Below are 20289 nucleotides of genomic sequence, written 5' to 3'. Positions count from 1 at the left end.
AGTAGAATAGAGTAGAGTTTTCAAAGGGCCTTTCTCAAGGCTAGAGACGAATGAACTGCAAAAGTTTAAAGTCTCTATAATTCAAGACCTTCCTTCCTTCCGTAACGATCATTCTCATTCAAACCGTACACCACATCGGTTCGTATCACAACACATCAACAAACCAACCCAAGCAGCCATGTCTGGACATGGTAAAGGAGGAAAAGTGAAGGGAAAGGCAAAATCCCGCTCGAACCGTGTTGATCTGGAGTTCCCCGCAAGGGTTGCTAGGTCGAGCGCGTTAGTACCAGTGCACCAGTCTACCTAGCCGGCGTTATATAGTTTCGGCCGCCGAAGTGATCGAGTTAGCTGGCAAAGCTGCTCGCGACGATAAGAAAACCCGCATTCGGAACAGAACACATTCGGTTCGGTGGACATCAAGACAACAACAGGCAGTAGCAGCGAGTGGCGAGTGGCGAACGCAATCGCAAAACGGCATCAGGTAGCAGAAGAAAAAAGTTTGTTCTTTATACAAACTGCTTTGGTGGCAAATCCAGAACAAGGCGGCATCGAGGGCGTTCAAGATGGTTTTTTTCAAAACCAAGAGTACTGAGTTTTCTAAATTGGAACCATTCCATAAAACAAGGCGCTTTTCAGGGCCATTAAACCTTCCAAAAAAAAGTTTATGAAATACAGTTCAATGCTTTCTAAAATATTATCCAAAATAATAATAAAACACAAATTGATTTTTTCATAATTTGTTTGCCAGGATCTGATGAGTATGTGAATTTGTCAGTTGTTCTGATCTTATTGATAGTTGGGGACTTTCCTGATTATTCAATTTTCACCAATTCTTAAATTGTTTCCAGATTGAAAGTACAGTAATTTACAATTAGTTCGACATTTAGCTAATTGGACGGACATGTAATGCGACTTATTTAGTTGGACATTTTTGTAAACATAGAGATCCAAATTATGACCCCGCATTGAAAGTCGACCCTGTACCACTGTCATCGCAAATGTTCAATTACAGGTTAAAATCGCCTCCAATGCGACACTGAGTGGCGCTTCGGCACGTCGCATTGAATGTAATTTACTGTACAACATATCACAAAGCAGGATGGGAAGAAATTTTCCAACTGTGAAAGCTGTGGCGAGTGGCAAACGCAATCGCTAAACAGAAAGTTTAGCCGAACAAGATGGGGATATCGAGTGATAACAAAACAATAAACTCTTTAGATTGGAGATAATTTTGTGATCCTGAAAAGGACCCTTTTTAGCCTGCATGTGAATCCAACGAGCGAACAAATCGTAATGAAAGTATTTTTTTGCCATCGCTCCCTTTTAACGCTCATTCGTTCGGCTCGTTGGACTCGCCCCTCTGGCTGAGTCTGCCGATTTGTCTCTATCCTGTGAGTGTGTACCGCTAGAGTATAAAACACGCGGACCCCAAAAAAATATCTTATTTTCTTTCAAACCGTAAACCCGTGTGGTTGTACGGCATCGACATCGTGGACGTAACAAAGGAGGACAAGTTAAGGGAAAGGCAAAGTCTCACTCGAACCGTGCAGGTCTCCAGTTCCCTGTTGGTTGCATTCACTGATTGCTCCGCAAGGGTAACTAAGCCGAACGGATTGGTGCCGGAGCACCAGTATACCTAACAGCGATTAAAGAGTTTCGGCCGTCGGAGTGCTCGAGTTGGCTTGCAAAGCTGCTCACGACAATCAGAAAACCCGCATCAAGAACAGAGCAGCTTCGGTTCGGCGCTCATCAAGGCAACAATTAGTTTCAGTGAGTGGCAAAGTGTTTCTCCGGCACGTCGCATTAAATGTATTTTACTGAACAACATGTCACAAGCTGGATGGGAAGAAATTTTCCAACTGTGAAAGCTGTGGCGAGTGGCAAACGCAATAGCTAAACAGGAAGGTTTAACCGAACAAGATGGGAATATCGAGTGATAACAAAAACACAACACCAAAGATTCTTTTCAGAACCATCAACATATTCATAAAGAGTAAACAGTAAACTAATCCATTTTTCAGGTAGATAGGTAGGTATTCACGTAGGAGAAGAAAATAAAACAATATATTTAAAATATATATTTAACAAAAGCCGTCCCCTTTGTATAGTCCTACGTCACTCCGGTTATGTCCCCGACATTACCCACCCGTCTTTTTTTCATGATTTCTTTTTTTTTATCTCATTTATTTATTAGGCTCATTAACATTTAGCTGTAACAGAGCCGGGTTTAATCGTGTACATGTACATATGTTTATGTTTCTATAAATTGTAAATTACACAGTAGTTAGTAGTAGCCATTTAGGCGTTAAGTTTTCTATTCCATTACATTATGGTAAATTACACAGTAGTAGCCATTTAGGCGTAAGGGTATTCTATCTGTTCTTCCATTGTTCAGCAGACCGGACAGCGGAGACAGTTGAAATCGATCATTGTTGGGTTATTTATAGAACAGCAGCCCGATGTTTCTTGCAGAGCAGAGCAGTTGTATGTATGAATCGATCTTTGTTCCACCGTGGATACATCTCCATCGCTGATGATGGTTGCGTGGATGTCGTTATTCTATAACAGCACAAAAATGGTCAATTGAGGGCCCTGAGTTTGAACTCACGATCGATCGCTTGGTAAGCGAACGCGTAACCAAGTGGCTACGAAGACCCCCTTTTTTCATGATAAACACATTCATTTATACAATAAAATGAATTAAAACATCGCTAGCCACTTCGTTCAAGCCAAGAACGAATCCAGCCAATTTTTGATACCCTGTTCTGGATAAAAGGGTATTCCACTCAATGCGTTCTGCATTCATTGAAACAAATCGTAGTCGGAAGGAGCAAGGTCTGGGCTGTAGAGCGGGTGAACCAGAATTTCCCACCCACTGTTTTTCAAATAGCTTTTAACATGGACAGCAACCTGAGTACGAGCGTTGTCATGATGGGATATTATCGACCCGTGTCTGGTCGCATAATCTGGACGTTTTTATGCAATATCTCGCTTTAAATGGATCAACGAATCCGGACACTTTTTGAATTTAACTCCAAAATCGCCACTCTTAAAAATCGTCCCTACAAAATCTATCCGAGTCGCCTCATAAGCACTTTTCTTCCAATGGAAACAGAAAAACAAAACTTCCCGCAAGTGGTGCTCGACATTTTCATCGCAGTAAAAATGGAACTAAATGTACAAAACTCAATGACTTGTAAACAATATTTGGTTGACAGATGTCGACATTCCAAGACTCAGCAAAATTATCTGTCACCGTCGACTATTTATAGCACTATAAGTCATCTTGTGGAAACGGAACGAATTAAGTTGCACAGTTGTATTGAGTGAATGGAACCGTGAAAAACAAACGAACAATCAAACGTTCTTGGATGTAACTAATTTGTTCTCTACTACGAAAGTATATTCAGATAAAGAAGCAACTTAACGAAAAAGAATATGGTTTGGAAATTTTATCATAAAATTTGTCAAATTCTAGATCAAAGTTTAGTAATTACAGCTGGCACTGGCACTGAAGTCACCTTTTTATTTCATCAATTATAATTCGTTTAATCATTGTCCGCTCATCAAACAATGTTTTCATCTTTCTGCATAACGTTTGCATTAAAAAAATGAACTTTTTACGGATGGTGATAAAAAGAACTAAGGCTTCGCCATGGTGGACGAAAACATGCGCGTAAGCGTGTTTTTGAGTTCTTTCTTCGTTTTATTTATCAATTCCTTCTCAGTTTTCGCGACAACATTATCGAAGTAGATCTTACGCTTCAGATTTGCGCAGAAATTCTCAGTGGGACGCAGCTGGCGGACGTTGGGCGGTTTCGCCGACTTGGGTACCACATCGATATTCAACCGCTCGTCTCTTCTAACGATCGCTTCGAGTAGTGGGCCGACGCCAGATCTGGCCAGAACACCGCGTCTTCGTGTGGTATATCTTGATGAACGACGCAACTTCCGGCAGGCATTTCGTACTATAAATTTCTCCGTTCACGGCCAGTCTGGAGCTAAAGAAGAGCGGCTTTGACATCCCCTTATCACTGATTGTCTGCCACAGCAGCACCTTCTTGGGGAACTTGGTGTGTGAAATAAACTTCGCTTTCTTCGTGGGGAAAATAAAATGCGAAGTGCCCTGCCAGTCGTTGCCATCCAGGGTGAGATAGGTCGCGTCGTCCATCACGACCGCCACGTCGCGATTCGCCGGGAAATCGACTTGACCATCTTATTCAGCCGTTGCAGCTGCGTCATTACCTGCAGCTCCGAGACCAGTGGACGGGATTTCCGCTTGCTGACATGTATGTCCATGTTTGCCAAGTACTTTTTCACTGTTTGGTCGGTTGCACCGACCTCCCGACCAAGCGCACGCAGTGATGCAGCCACTTTTCCCTCGATCTTCCCCTCCATCATCCTTTGGAGCTTCTTGTCGCTCGCTTCTTCGCGTCGTCGTCGTCGGCCGTCCGGAACCGGGCCATTTTTCAAGATGTTGTAGATGCCGGAACGGGTGTATCCGGCGTCCACAAAGTGCCGCACGATGTCCGTTTCCGACGCGGCGGGGTACCGTTCTTTGAATGCGCACACTTCTGACGGAGTAGCTTCACTGTTCACCACCATCACGGTTAGTGTTCGACTGATAGAGCTGTCAATTTTTTTTGTGCTGACTTATGGGTTACTATGATTGATGTTGAGTAGTTTCGTCAGTACGTGTGAAGGTAAACTCATGAAAGATCGGCAATTTTTGTCCATTTTTTTAATGCAAACGTTAATGAATGAATGTATTAATCTATATAAAAAAAAACAAACAAACGCTAAACGCTGAAAATAATACCTTAGCTACAGTCAACTTGACTCTAGCTTGTTCTTCTATATTCATATTTATTGAAGATGGTCCATAACTTTTCAAGAATGGCATTTCTGGCACATCTTCTTTCGCTAATGCAAGCAAAACCTCTTCCAGAGACTTATCCGTTCTTTCATTTGAAGTTTTTGTTCTTTTGCATCTCAATTTGTCTTCCTCTTGAATTCTTTTTGCTTCTTTCTGAGCCCTTTTTCATTAGATCCTGCCGGGTTTTGTGCACATCTTTTTCCTCCACTTGTGCAATTCGGTTCGATGTGTTAGCAATGTTGTTATCTTCTATACTGGAGGGAACGATCACTGCAATGTACGATATGTATGGGATGATATCGAACAGATCCCGATCCTCTTCTTCATACTCAGTATTTGCTATTTCTCTTTGTATCTCTGGTATGTTCATGTGTACGTTTTGCCTGTAGAAACAAATTTCGTTTTAATTCATCATTTGTTGAATATGTAAAAAGTGACTTACAAATTTGAACCGGAAGATTTGAAAAACTCAAATTTGGGCCAGTGGGTCCATAATGCTTGCCTCCTTGCATCCACATCCGTGCCGTGAAGTGATTCGCACAATTTTTTCTTCATTGTGAAGGGTTGAAAAACAAACTTTATTCACTTAAACTCTGAGTCACTCGGTAGAAAGCATACCTATTGGACTATTTGCGCAACCTTTGATGGACATGTGATTCAGAACAGTTGTTAGAGAACTTAGAATAAAAACTCCGCATATACCATACCATAGAATTTGTTTGGATTCACCTTTTGTTTATTTATTGACCATAGTTTCCATCTTAGTTTGGAGGGAAGGCTAAAGCAAGGAGAAGAAATAAATCTTTGCCGTCTTTCAACAGTGTTCCTGTATTGGGTGTTATTCTTGTTTTTTTAGGAAAAGGGAACCGTTACAATATCTATCTTGAATCTTCACGGACATGTTACCGCCCTCCTCTCTAATGCTCATTTAGCGCTTTCGCTCGCCGTCGTGTGTGGATTTCTTTTACTACGTATCTCAATCTCCCTCAACCGTAGTACCTCCCGGGTGCAGTGCTTAAAAGTTAGATGATTTGATCTGTATAAAAATATCACAAGAATTGGTTTCGCTCGCTCGCCCTATTTTTGATTCTCTCCGGTCGTCATAAATTATTCTGATTTCCATCAATCATATGCCTCGTCGTAGCAGTAGCGGGTAGAAAACCGTATCCTAAGGACTTGAACTTTACCCATCGAATTGCAATTCCCGATCATCATCGCTCAACGACGCGCAACAGTTCCGGAAGTATGTATATGTATAAATGTATAGAGTGATCGACAGAGGATGCGAGTTGTAATAGTTCTTTATATCATAATATAAAATATTTGTCGTACTCACAAAATATGTTTTTTGTTTTGTTTTGTTATTATATTATATTATGGCTTTTTCTGTGTTTCCACTTGTTGATGTTCCAATTCACTTCAATGTGGGTTACGTGGATTATTCCTCACCAGCTTCAATTCAAAGAAATTCGATGTTTGCGTTCTTCGTGAACTTGACTAAGTTTTGCCTTTAAAAGATATGACTGTTTTAACAATATCCTTTAGCGTGTTAAAATGGTTAATTGACTAACGAAATGTGTATTTGTGGGTGTGTGGAGAGCATGTGTGTGTGTGTTTAATGATATGCGACGCTATCGCGTCGTATTGTCACAATACTTATTGTTCGTCTACAAATCACCGCGCGCGCCAGTGTTTTAAAATTCGTAACATGAATAACACATGGAATTGTTTCTTCGCTGATTGATATGTGTTAGATTTAATGTCAGCGTGACATCATTTTGAACAATACTTACTAACAGGGACGGGAAACAGGATCGCATGGAAGAGAATTAACACAGAACAGTAGGAATGAACAACGATTATTTACAACGAATTCGTGCATCCTTCGCTTTCCCAATCCTCGGGATGGCACTCAAACATCTATTGAAACCACATCCCCATTGATGGAGGCGCTCGTGATATTGGTGTGCAGATGATGACGGTGGTGATGGTGCGGATGATAGTGCTGATGGTGATGATGCTGCTGGGGTTGCTGATGCGAGGGCAGCAACTTGTTGCCTTCATCCACCAACGATTCCGTCTCGTCGTACAGATACGGTGGGACCTGATTCTCCCGGCGGCGCCGTTGTCTAATTACGAAACACGACAGCAGACTGACCAGCGCGAACGAAGCCACCAAACTACCGGTGAAGATTACTAAAACCAAACCATATTGTACCAAGAAAGTTCACTTCAAACCATAGTTGATATAATAATTTACTGGCGAGAGTTGCCGCTCGTGTTGTTCCGCCATCCGTATCGTCATCGTCATCACGTGAATCGTTGCGCAGCACCTCCAGAATGTGCTCCCGTCTGCCTTCGAGGAAGTAGGGAGCACTCAGTCCCAGAATCTCACAGAAGAGATAGTACAAGTCGACCGTATCGAATGGTTCCACCACTTTGCGCTCCTGTATTCTTGGGCCATAGCCGAAAAATATAGGATGCATGATCGGAAGCTCGTTGTCGTACCCATGGACTCCATATTTTGTCTCCGGAGTGACTACGAAGGGGCGAGAGTGGATTATTTACTGATCATTAGTTAATTAAACAAGTCTTGATGATGATGATGATGATCCACCTCATACCCCCACAGAGGTTTGAACAGACCAAATTATCTAAAAGATAATATTCATGTTTAACCAAATTAAGAGACCAATATTACAAAACAAAAATCAATGTTAACTGTCTCTGTTGCATGCATGAACTTCTATCTGCCGAATTGACATAATCATATTCTCAACTTCAGGTCCAAAGTTTTCTCCCAAGGCATGTCAAGGTAAATTTCCAACCCGGGAAGATCCTGGACTAATTGGGTATTGAACCCAATATCTGAATGTGTCTACTTACAGCATGACAGACAGAGATCTCAATTCAAGACAACTCAGAAATACTCGATATAACCATCTGATAAAAAGATAGTTTACGACAATTCTGAATGAGTTATCCCAATTCCAGTTTCCACTTCAGACCCCACATAAAAATTTCTTTTTGTGGAATTTTTGCCAGTTTTTGCCAGTGCTCATTATTAACATCTGACCAGACCCAACAAACGCGCGCGAGGCTCAAACTTTCGTAGACAACGCTCATTTTAATTTTGTTTTTGCAAATTAACAAAACAACAAAAACATCGACATCATCATCATCAGTACGAACAAGGTAGTTTAATCAGCAAATAAATTTTATAAATTTCAATAAATCGGAAACATAAATGGATTATTAAAAACGAAATTGATGAAAACCTGTTTACAAAACAGATTTTACGTGTGAAATACATATACATTGCCATAAACTCTGCCATTGTTGGCGCACGTTTAGTTTCTCTGGCCATCGAATTAAAAAAAATATATACCTTTAGATAACAACGAGTTCTACAAACTACTAAACATAAACAACTAATTCGCGTTTCTTGTATTGTATCTATGAACATCATTTTGTGGTATTCCATTGTACTCGGCAATAGAGCTCAATTTTTCCGATCGAATATTTCTTTTAATAAAAAAAAAAATATTGTTGAATGAAATTTCTAATTTTGTGCTCAGAAGGTACGATAATTTTTTTAATTTAATTTTCCTGTTCTTTTTAATTTCTCCATTTTTTTTTGTCTTTTTCTGATTTTTCAAAATTCTTTTTCTATTTCTAATTTTAAATTTTAAATTTTTTTCAATTTTTTTCAGATATTTTTTCTGTATTTTTCTGGAACTCTCCAGTATTTTGGCATTTTCTGATTTTTTAAAATGTTCCTTTTGGTTTTCATTTTTCTATTATTTTACTTACTTTACCGTTTATAGGAAATTTTCCAATTTCTTCTGATTTTTTGTATTTTCCGCCTTTTGTTTTTTTTTTCATCATTCTGTATTTTTCACAATTTTCTAATATTTGTAAACTTTATCATTTTTTACAATTTTCTGATTTTTTCTGTATTTTCCAGGAGTTTCTTTTATTTCTCTATTTTTTCTGAATTCCGCCGATTTTTTTTATAAATTTTGTGAACTTTCTAAAAAAAAATTCAAACTGCTGATTTTCTTTGATTTTTTGTAACTTTTTCTGCAAATTTCTGAAGTTTTTTTATTTTTTGCAGTTTTTTTTAAATTCTTTTCCTCTTTCTAATTCTGAATTTTCTATTTTTGTTCACATATTTTTAAATTTTTTCCATATTTTTCTAGATTTTCCTGTATTTTTGCGTTTTTGCATCTTCTGCATTTTCAATTCTCAAAATTTTTTGAACTGAGTTTTCACAATTTTTCGATTGTTTTTGTTTTTGTTTTGCAAATTTTCTCGTTATCTTTCAGAGTATTTGTTTTTATTTTTTACTGTGTTCTTCAGAATTTTTGTTACCTTAACTTTTTTAAATGTTTCTGAATTTTCTGAACTTTAAAATTTTTTTTGCAAATTGTTTTTCTATTTTCTCTGAATTCTCCTAAATATTTTTTTTTCATTTTCTCTATTTTTCCGCTTTTTCTGTAATTGTTGATTTTTCTTTATCTTTTAATATTTTTTTTCTGATTCTTCTCGATTTCTTCCGAATTTTTCCAATGTTCCTGACATTTTATGATTTTCCCGTAATTTGTTTTTTTTAAATTTTGCCAATTTTTTAGTGTCTTCGAATTTTTATAAACGTTTCTCCGAATTGTTAATATTTTTTCTAAGTTTCTGGATCTTAAATTTTTTTTTAATTCTTTGAATCTTTCTGATTTTTTCTACTATTTTTTTTGAATTTTTATTAATTTTGTTTTAGTTAGCTTATCTTTACCCAAGGGGGTCTTCGTAGCCACTTGGTTACGCGTTCGCTTCCTAAGCGATCGATCGTGAGTTCAAACTCAGGGCCCTCAATTGACCGTCTTTGTGTTATTATAGAATAACTACGTCCACGCAACCATCATCAGCGATGGAGATCGATCCACCGTCGAAATAAGATCGATTCATCCATACAACTGCTCTGCCCTGCAAGAAACATCGGGCTGCTGTTCTATAAATAACCCAACAATGATCAATATCAACTGTCTCCGCTGTCCGGTCTGCTGAACAATGGAAGAACAGATAGAATACCCTTACGCCTAAATGGCTACTACAGTGTAATTTGCCATAATGTAATGGAACAGACAACCTAACGTCTAAATGGCTACTACTACTACTGTGTAATTCATAATTTATAGAAACATAAACATATGTACATGTACACGATAAAAAAAACCCGGCTCTGTTACAGATAAAATGCTAATGAGCCTAATAAATAAATAAATGGGATAAAAAAAGGTTATCTTTAACTTTCCATTTTTTCCTGAATTTTAGATATATTTCAGATTTTTCTCTGTATTCTTCGTAATTTTACAAAATATTCTAATCTCTTTTTTTTTTAACTTTTTTCTCCTAATTTCTACGAATTTTTCTCTTTCTGATTTTTAAATTATTTTTCTACTTCTCATTCAATTCTTATTTTAATTTTTTCCGGATCTCTGTTTTTTTTTATTTTCAGATCGTTTTTTAAAATTTTAGAATTTTACTAAATTTTGTCTAATTTTTTTTCGATTTTTTTTAAATTTTCCCTACTTTTGTTTGAATTTTTCAATTTTTTTTCAGAATTTTTAAATTTTGATTTTTTTTTCTGCGTTTTTCAGAATTTTTCGTAATTTTTTTGACGTAGGACTACGTCTAACCGGAAGATATAGGGGGTGAAATGAAAATCTAGGCACTGAACAAATAGGAAAAAATGCAAGATTTGGAACGCTTATAACTCGAGCATTTCTCAATAGATCGCAAAGGTTTTTGCATCAGTTGATAGGAAATATATCTACGCATCTATCATAACGAATAACATTTCATTTTTCTTGAGATAAATAATTGAATAATTGTGAAATATCAAGCATTGTCCAAATGCACTATGTGCCCATTTTTGATTGGTCCATTTTGTGCTCCTCAAATCGTACCGACCAAAACGGGCAACCTGAGCAGCAGCGAAATACAATGAAGCATGATTGGAAAGGAAAAAGAAAAAATATGAACGAAACATTGGTCGCAGTCTCACACATGCGTAATTCTCGAGCCAGCCAGTCAGCTTAAAAATCCCCGCTCCGCTGCCGTAACGATCATTCTCATCCAAACCGTACACCACATCGGTTCGCATCACAACACATCAACAAACCAACCCAAGCAGCCATGTCTGGACATGACAAAGGAAGAAAAGTGAAGGGAAAGGCAAAATCCCGCTCGAACCGTGTTGGTCTGCAATTCACCGTAGGTGTATCCGCCAATTGCTCCGCAAGGGGAGCTAGGCCGAGCGCGTTAGTACCAGTGCACCAGTCCACCTAGCCGGCGATATATAGTTTCGGCCGCCGAAGTTATCGAGTTAGCTGGCAAAGCTGCTCGCGACGATAAGAAAACCCGCATTCAGAACAGACCACAATCGGTTCCGTGGACACCAAGACAACAACAGGCAGTTGCAGCGAGTGGCAAACGCAATCGCAAAACGGCAGCTGGTAGCAGAAGAAAAAGTTTGTTCTTTACACAAACTGCTTTGGTGGCAAATCCAGAACAAGGCGGCATCGAGGGCGTTCGAAATGGTTTTTTTCAAAACCACGAGTACAAAGTTTTCTAAATTGGAACCATTCCATAAAACACGGCGCTTATCAGTGCCATAAACCTTTCAAAAAAGAGTAATACAGTTCAATGCATTCTAAAATATTATCCAAAATAATAATAAAACACAAATTGATTTTTTCATAATTTGTTTGCCAAGATATGATGAGTATGAGAATTTGGCAGTTGTGCTGAACTTATTGATGGTTGGGGACTTTCTCGATTATTCAATTTCAAGAATTCTTAAATTGCTTCCAGATTGAAAGTACAGTAATTTACATTTAGCCCGACATATAGCTAATTTGACGGACCTGTAATGCGACATATTTAGTTGGACATTTTTGTAAACATAGAGTTCGGGGTCCAAATTATGACCCCACATTGAAAGTCGACACTGTACCACTGTCATCGCAAATGTTCAATTACAGGTTAAAATCGCCTCCAATGCGACACTGAGCGGTGCTTCGGCACGTCGCGTTAAATGTAATTTACTGTACAACATGTCACAAGCAGGATGGGAAGAAATTTTCCAACTGTGAAAGCTGTGGCGAGTGGCAAACGCAATCGCTAAACAGAAAGGTTTAGCCGAACAAGATGGGGATATCGAGTGATAACAAAACAATAAGCTCTTTAGATTAAAGATAATGTTGTGATCTTGAAAAGGACCCTTTTTAGCCTGCATGTGAATCCAACGAGCGAACAAATCGTAATGAATGTATTTTTTTGCCATCGCTGCCTTATAACGCTCATTCGTTCGTCTCGTTGGACTCGCCCCTTTGGCTGAGTTTGCCGATTTTTCTCTATCCTGTGAGCGTGTACCGCTAAAGTACAAAACGCGCGGATACGCTGAAAAATATATCATTCTCTTTCAAACCGTAAATCAGTGTGGTTGTATGGCATCGTTTCACATCACATCGCATCAACGGATTGGTTCCGGAGCACCAGTATACCTAATAGCGGTTATAGAATTTCGGCCGGCCGAGTGCTCGAGTTGGCTTGCAATGCTGCTCACGACAATAAGAAAACCCGCCTACAGAACAGAGCACATTTGGTTCGGTGACAACAACTAGTTTCAGCGAGTGGCAAACGCAATCGCAAAACGGCAGCAGGTAGGAGAAGGAAAAAAATTGTTTATACAGACTGCTATGGTGGCAAAACCAGCCACCGTAAAACACGGCGCTTTTCAGGGCCATTAAACCTTTTAAAGAAGAGTTATTAAAAGTTATTCACAATACCAATGCATTCTGAAGTGACATAATATGATATATAATATGAACTGATTTATTTTGTTTATGCTCGTTTTTGAACTTCTTGGTGGTTGGGGTCTTTTAAGTTGATCATTCAGTTCTCACAAACCCATGCATGGTTCCCGAATTGAAAGTGGCTTCATGCAGGATGGCATTCACGATTTTCTCGGTAGCAAGAACTGCTTTCTTTGGTTGATAACTAATGTTGAAAATTGACTGAGGTTACATCTGCATTGTATAGAAACATAACTAAGGAGCAACATGATGAGCTATGTATTTCCTGCTGCTCTGTTCTTATTTTAAAGGACTTTAATCCGAAGGTCATCCGTCCCTGTATTCACTGTTGGTTTTTCAGAACGCTTATAGCTCATCTATTTCTCGACAGATCGTAAAGTTCGTCTCCATTTCATTTTTATTTACATTGTTTGTGGAGACTACAAATCTTACAATTCATTCGTTTACGAAACCACAGTTTAAGGTACGGTAATGTGCTCAATAGTGAAATATATGATAGTGAATGAGCTGAGGACCACTATGCATTCCCTATCATAGCCATCATTTTGATTGTACGATATGTGCATACGCCAAAAGATGCCCGGCGTTGAACATTGAATAAGTACAAAGCCTTCAGAAAAATATCAAGAAGCAACTATAAGATAGTGAGAAAAAATTGAGAATGTTGGTAAAAAAAACGCAAAAACACAACATCAAAGGTTCTGTTCAGAACCTTCAACATATTCATAAAGAGTAAACAGTAAACTTATCCATTTTTCAGTTAGATAGGTAGGTATTCACGTAGGAGAAGAAAATAAAACAATATATTTAAAATATATATTTAGCAAAAGCTGTCCCCTTTGTATAGTCCTACGTCACTCCGGTTATGTCCCCGACATTACCCACTCGTCGTTTTTCTCTTATTTTATAGAATTCTCCTGATCTTCTCTGAAATTTACTGATTTTTTTTCAAGAACTTTCCGAATTTTCTCTCTACTACTTTTTCTGTTTTGTTTTAGTTTTTTCCGATTTTTTGCAGATTTTAACTGATTTTAAAAAAAATTTTCCGGAAATATTAAGCGTTGATATGGAGCAATTTCACGTGAATTTAGTCATTGAAAATCGTTACTCAAAACGTCTGGTTAGAATAGGATGTTTGACAAAGTTGTAGGAGAATTAATTAACGATTTAGGAAACGTTGTGTTTAAAAATGTTGTTCAAAAAATGAATTAATATCGATAACTCGATGTCGATGTCTCGAAACACAAAACAAATTGTCATAAAATCGAAGAGGGTCGCGTCAAAATTTGCCGTTATTTGGCGTGAACTTGCTTTATGTTTTTCTGTATTTTTCTGATAATTCTTAATTTTTCTTAATTATCTGAATTATTTTGTTTATTTAATTATTCAATATTTTTTTCTGATTATTTAAAATTTATTTAAAATCCAGGAGGATCAAGAATTTTCCGATGTTTAATTTTTTTTTATTATTTCTTAATTCTTCTTAATTCTCCTGAATTTCTTTGATTTTTTTAAGTTTTGTTTATTTTTTTTTTTATTTTAACTCATTTTTCACTGATTTTTTATTTTGTTGTGTGTTTCTGATTTTTGAAAGTTTTTTAAATTTTCCTGAGCGTTTTAATATTTTTACTAATTTTTTTTGCAGATTTTTTTTCACAAATTTTAATTCTTTCGAAATTTTCTAAAATTTTTTTCTGATCTTTTAAAATTGTAATTTTTTAATTTTTTTATTTTTCAGGCTTTTATTGAGAATTTTCCAATTTTTTCTGATTTTTTTTCAATTTTTTCCAGACATTTTTTTGGTTTTCCTTAAAAGTTCTGTATTATTTAAAAGTTTTCAAATATTTTGAATTTTTAGATTTTTTAAAAATTCCTGATTTTTTCTGAGATTTCTATTTTTTTATGTTTTTGGTGAATTTCTGAGTATTTTTCCAAATTTTATGGAACTTCTGAAATTTTCTGACTTCAAAAATTCAAAATTTTAAAATAAAAAAAAATGAGAAAGACTCAGCTGTAAACACATTCCTAGATGTACAACGTGGAAGATAGGTCAGAACCTCATCTATCGGATTCTAGAGCAAATTCAAATTGGAACGTTTTTGCAATTGAGTTATTATCTAGAGGAAAAGTTGATGAAGAGAAATCGATCGAATCACTCACACCCTTTTCATCCTAAGAATCTCTATAGAAAAAAATCGAAAAAAAAACTTCTGAAAAAACACATCAGAAAGACATCAAAAATAAATCATAAAATTTCAGAAAATTCAAGAAAAGAAAAATCAGAAAAATTTAGGAACTTTTGTAAATTTAGAAAACACAGTATAACACAAAACTCAATACATTGGTTGATCAGCAGAACACTATTAGCGAAATGACTGTTAAATTTATCTGCAATAATTTGATCAGACTATCCTTCTGGCCCTCCGAAAGCTATGGAACTATACCGCGTTCCATAGCGCTCGGAGGAGCTATTTTCGGAATTTAATGTTTTCGATATTTAATATCGTCCTTTGCCATTGTTTTTGTGTTTATTGATTTTCTTCTGTATTAATTTACAGCAAGTCTTGTATATGTTACGCGCCAATTTTTACATATTCCGATCATTTTCAAAATTAGTTCTTAAAAACTTTCTACACTTTTCGTCTGTTTTGCGTTTGAGGCGCAAAAGATGTAAAGGGTATCAGCTGTTCGTATTGCTTAAATCGAAAGATTTTTCAACGACTGATTTGTTCGTACACCCTCTCGAAATATTAGTCAAAACAGCTGCTTTATCATTCAGATATCCAGTCACTGCTACAAATTCAAGGATAACCGACAAAAGCTGAGACATGATCTCTCTAGAATATCGTTTCAAACATTTGATCTTTACTTTATTTGCATTACGGCCATTCTGTCCATTCTATATGACTTCGGTCGAAGAATGAACAGTAGCAAAATTTGAAAATACGTGATCAATTAGTTCTACTATGGTTAGAGATGCTAGTAGCTTCGAAAACCGTTTGTTTTGAGTTCAAATAATGTGATATTTTTGACGTAGAACTACGTCTTTCATGAAGGGTGCCAAATCAGAAAACAGGTCACGTTTTTATGAAATAAAGTTAACGTTAATAACTATTTTTGCCGCGAACGGATTTTGACGATTTACACACTGAACTAATCGAAAATTCCGTAAGATTTGTTTATTATGCTATACATTAGAATCCCCTGGTTTGTAAATGGTTTAAATTCATGAAAACTTTAAGCGTTTTCATTTTCCCATACATTTGTTCTGTCCATTTGTGTGCAACATCTCTGCATTCCCGAACAGAGATGTCAATAACGAGCAACTTATCGACGACTAACGGAGGGGAAATCGTAGGATTGCAAGTCTCCGTGAACGAAGGAAAAGTAGAAGAATGAAGGGGAATACTTGCCTAGAGTATAAACAGTGGATCTCGCTGAGGAAAACTTTCATTCGGCATCGGACTGTTGAGCAATCCAGTTCACTTTGCTTTCGCTGCGCTTCGATCTAAGATTGGACCCCACCAGTGGTAATCCAACTTGGATATCGTCGTTTGGTTTTTCTGTTCGTTTTTCGCGTTATTCGTATTGTGTTTTTCTTTCCGCGTCATAAATTGGACGCTTCGCGTAGTGTGTGATGAGCACGAAGAAGAGGAAGGCAGGCTCGAGCCCTGCAAAAAACGAACGCATTGCCAGGGGCAATAAAATTTCGAGGCAAGCGTCATCTAATGATGCACGCGATGTTGGTGCAGTGAAAAGCGCTCGCATTGAACCGAGCCTTCGCGAGTGTGACACCGCATCGAACAACAGCGAAGTAGGCGATTTCGGCGCGTTGGACGAAAATGTAAACGCCGTTACCCAGGCAGCAACCAAAATCAAGCTCTCCTCGCTGGTGGAGAAGGCGGCCGCTCTTGATAAACTCATCAGCGAATTCGCATCGATGGGCAGAGTACAAGCTGCGTGGCTTAATTCAGTCTTTTTCCAAGCAGTTAACATTGTTTGTTCTCCCCCATCAGAAGGGCTTCGTTGGTGCATTTAAGAATGCATCAATGCATTAAACTGACGTTATGGCGAAGCAGACGTTGAGGTTGTGTGTCAAAAAATATTTAGGAAATACCAAGCATCTTGAATGTCTTATTGGAATGTTATAAGTTATTTAGGTTCGCGTGCCAGTCACAAAACTGCCTTCAACTAGGATTGCATTTGCGCTAATATTGATCATAATGAAGCATTGCTACTGTTTTCGAGGTTATTAACAAAAAGAGTTTATTTCGCTTGTATAGTCACCAAGAAAATAAATGTCGTTCTGGAATTTTGTATGTGATTAGGTTTCGCTTGCCAGTTGCAAAACTTCCTCCACTAAGGGTGACAGCTGCGCTTCTCTCGAGCATTAAAAAGTAATGCAACTTTCAACAACAACGCAACAGTTGTTTCTAAAGTTTCATAACATTATAGAATAATATCCGAAGGTATAAATAAGCGCAAGTGCACCCGTGGCCGAGTGGTTAGCGTCTCACATGATCATGCCGGGTGTTCGGGTTCGATTCCCGTTCTGGTCGGGGGGTTTTTCGTCAAAGAAATTTCTTTCGACTTGCACTGTGGTCACGCGTATTCTAGAGCTTGCCCCTCGGAATACATTCAAGACGTGTTATTTGGCATAAGAAATCTCAACTATGTATTGATAAATACGCATACGTTGAGACGGCAAAAGTTCCACAGGGAACGTTAATGCCATTCAAGAAGAAGAATAAATAAGCGACTTATATAAAATAACAGCGTTGTTCTACGTCAACAATGCGGTCGTATCTTGGACACAACCTCCTATAATTTTTTTTCAATTGATTCTTATTTTGTACATTAGGCCAGTCAACGTTCAAAACCCCATGTTAACATTTAAATTATAACAATCAGCGACATTTTCCTAATTGTTATCCAAAAATTTCAATGAAACGCTGCTCACTGGAACTAGGGAAATGGTAACAATTCCATAATTACCCGTATGCATGCCTCTTTCAATTTAAAAAGCCAAGATCCAATTCTTCTCTTCTCCTGTAGTCTCCGATACACAGCAATTTCAGCCGTAAATGAACACACAGCAAAACTTTCATACTATAGACATACAAACTACCATGTTCGCCGAAAAAAAAAAGCTGAGTCTTCCTTACTTGAAACATTGAACCGCTTCCGGTAGTACTCTGCTGTTTGCCACATGTCATCAAATCCGTACCCGAGCTTCGCAACCGCCGTTATCGGTCCGGTTCGTTGGGAGTTATTGAAGTGCCATCTGGCCGGCAGATTCTCCAGCGTATAAACGTCGAAATTCCCATCCCGCTCGGAAGCATTCTTCAGCGCTCGGTACAGGTCGGCGGTTTGCTGTTTTACCTTTGGAACCAGCTGCAGCACCGGCGTTGTTCCGTACACATCATACTTCATATCGGGTGGCACAAAACCGGTCAGGTTGATAAAGTTCTTCGCCATCAGCGAATCCATTCCATGGTCGCTCATATGCAGCACATTCACGCGTTCCTGCAACCCAATCTCCCTGATTTTATCGTGAATGTATCGGGTCAAATCGTTCAGCTTCACAATCAGCTGAGCCACCCGATCCGATTCGGGACTGTAGATGTGCCCGTAGTAATCCGGCTCCTCGATGTACAACATCACCAAATTAGCGGGCCTCTGGGGATCCCTGATCCACCGAAAAACCGTATCAACTCGTTCGTTCCAGGGCGAAGTCAAGTTGAACGGTTGCACGTGACTACAGCTCACATTATTCTTTGTGTAGCCAAAATCCGATCCTGGCCACATCATACAACCCGAGTGACCTCCACTCAGCTCGTTTAAAGTCTGCAATCAAAAATAACGCATAATTTATTTGCCACCACCCCCTCGTTAGCACCCAAAAAACGCTTACCCATATTGGCACAATTTCTTCGTTGAAGTGAAACAACTCGTACGAATACTCGAGCTTCCCCCGGCCATGATCGTACAACCCGTTGGCCATGACCCCGTGCACGATGGGATAAACCCCCGTCGCTATGCTGTGATGGTTGGGAAAGGTTTTCGTGGGGAACACATTCCTCATAAAGTCCGCCGTGGTTCCGTTCCGGCGAAGGTCATTCATAAACCGTGTACTATTGCGCTGCAAGTACTCCACTCGAAATGCGTCGTACGAAACGATGATCAGCACCGCATCGGAGCTGTCAACAGCTGCCACCCCGGTAGCAGCATTGCTCAGCAGATTCAGCAGAACTAGCTGCTGCACCAGGCCAACGAACCAGCAGACCATCGATCGAAGTATCATCGCGCGATTGTGTGTTGTTTTGCTCAATTCACAAATCACAGGCACAGGATGTCACTCGCTTACCCAACGCTTCCTCAAGAGGAATAACGCGAATCACATCGTTCGCGATTGCTTTTTCACAAATTCAATGGTACCATTTACCAAATGGAAAAATATCCTGCTTTCTTTTGCTAGAAAAAGGTGATTTTATTTTGTTTTCTGGTGCTGTGTTTTTGTCTCGCAATGCCTTTCGTTTTTTTCTTATTGGAACTCAGCTGTGCCTGAAGGGAGGCACTCACCCCAACGATGACGGATGACAGTGGGTTATGGTTTCAGCACCGGCCGCTGCGCGCACTGTTATCGGATCGAATGAGTATCTGAAGACTGCTGTTTGAAGGAAACAGGGTTTGCGGAACCATACTATTGACGAATTTATACCAGGGACAGACATACAGCTGTACTTGCGTTGTAAGAGTACAGCGTTGTACAGGTACTATCGTACCATGACAGACATACTTTGGTTGTATATTGTACCGTATGTCAAACTGACAATCAGATATTTTTCCAATTTCCACCACATATTTCAATGAAAAAGGTTTTTATTTAGTGTCTAAACTATCAAACTCAACAAACAAGTTTCCAATCTGAGTTATGACCTCAAGAGAAAGTCCAAAAAAGAACGTTTACCAAGTGTTTTGATTCGGTTTGTTTATGCTACCCACCACTAACCGTCTATGACGCTGCGCACAGTACATCTGTAGCCATGTACAGCGGTAAAACAGGTCGGTACAGATACAGCGATTGTACTGAGTTGCTTGCATGGTTCTAGCGCTGTACATGGTGACAGACATACAATTTTCGAAGTACAACGCAAGTACAGCTGTATGTCTGTCATAAGTATTACATTCGATCCCAATTATTGCACACAATTTTGTGTTGCATACCCATTCATAGGAACGAAGTTGAAAGAAGGAATGCGTAATACATGATTTATCTTCGCATCCGCTCACAAAACATACCTCTTTTATTTGTTAAATTACTCACTTGTTCTATTATTTCTCTGTTGATGTCTCAGGCGAAAAAATTGCTGGATAAATTTACCGTGTAATGCTATATATTATAACATATATCGTAAGAACGATTCTGTGTAATATGCATTCCAAAACTCTTTATAAACGTTACATTTTTCGTAGAGTGATCCCCTATATAGAAATCAAAGACGTAGTCCCACGTAAAACTTTTTTTTTATTCAAACG

The 20289-nt window shown here is 38.4% G+C and overlaps 2 protein-coding genes across 3 annotated transcripts; both read right to left on the bottom strand.

Annotated features, from left to right (window-relative positions):
- Positions 1-4420: 4420 nt before the first annotated feature.
- On the bottom strand, positions 4421-5491 carry LOC129766394 (uncharacterized). Its single transcript, XM_055766919.1, has 2 exons — positions 5319-5491; positions 4421-5259 (listed from the first exon to the last, which is right to left on the bottom strand). Exons 1-2 carry the CDS (start codon positions 5429-5431, stop codon positions 4965-4967), a joined length of 408 nt encoding a protein of 135 aa, XP_055622894.1. The 5' UTR covers positions 5432-5491; the 3' UTR covers positions 4421-4964.
- Positions 5492-5575: 84 nt separating this feature from the next.
- Positions 5576-19304, bottom strand: LOC129766384 (bis(5'-adenosyl)-triphosphatase enpp4-like). 2 transcript variants are annotated; one of them, XR_008741460.1, is made up of 5 exons: positions 18665-19304; positions 17916-18597; positions 7137-7415; positions 6670-7072; positions 5576-6384 (listed from the first exon to the last, which is right to left on the bottom strand). XR_008741460.1 is itself a non-coding variant. In XM_055766913.1 (4 exons), exons 1-4 carry the CDS (start codon positions 19052-19054, stop codon positions 6789-6791), a joined length of 1635 nt encoding a protein of 544 aa, XP_055622888.1. In that variant the 5' UTR covers positions 19055-19304; the 3' UTR covers positions 5576-6788. The 2 variants fall into 2 exon arrangements, 1 of the variants encoding a protein (XP_055622888.1); XM_055766913.1 differs by having other exon boundaries at positions 5576-7072.
- Between the last annotated feature and the right edge of the window lie 985 nt (positions 19305-20289).

Source organism: Toxorhynchites rutilus, chromosome 1 (genome assembly GCF_029784135.1).
Source record: "Toxorhynchites rutilus septentrionalis strain SRP chromosome 1, ASM2978413v1, whole genome shotgun sequence".
Taxonomy (NCBI): domain Eukaryota; kingdom Metazoa; phylum Arthropoda; class Insecta; order Diptera; family Culicidae; genus Toxorhynchites; species Toxorhynchites rutilus.
The sequence above is the reverse complement of the archived record's forward strand: the minus strand, read 5'-3'. Positions and strand labels throughout refer to the sequence as shown.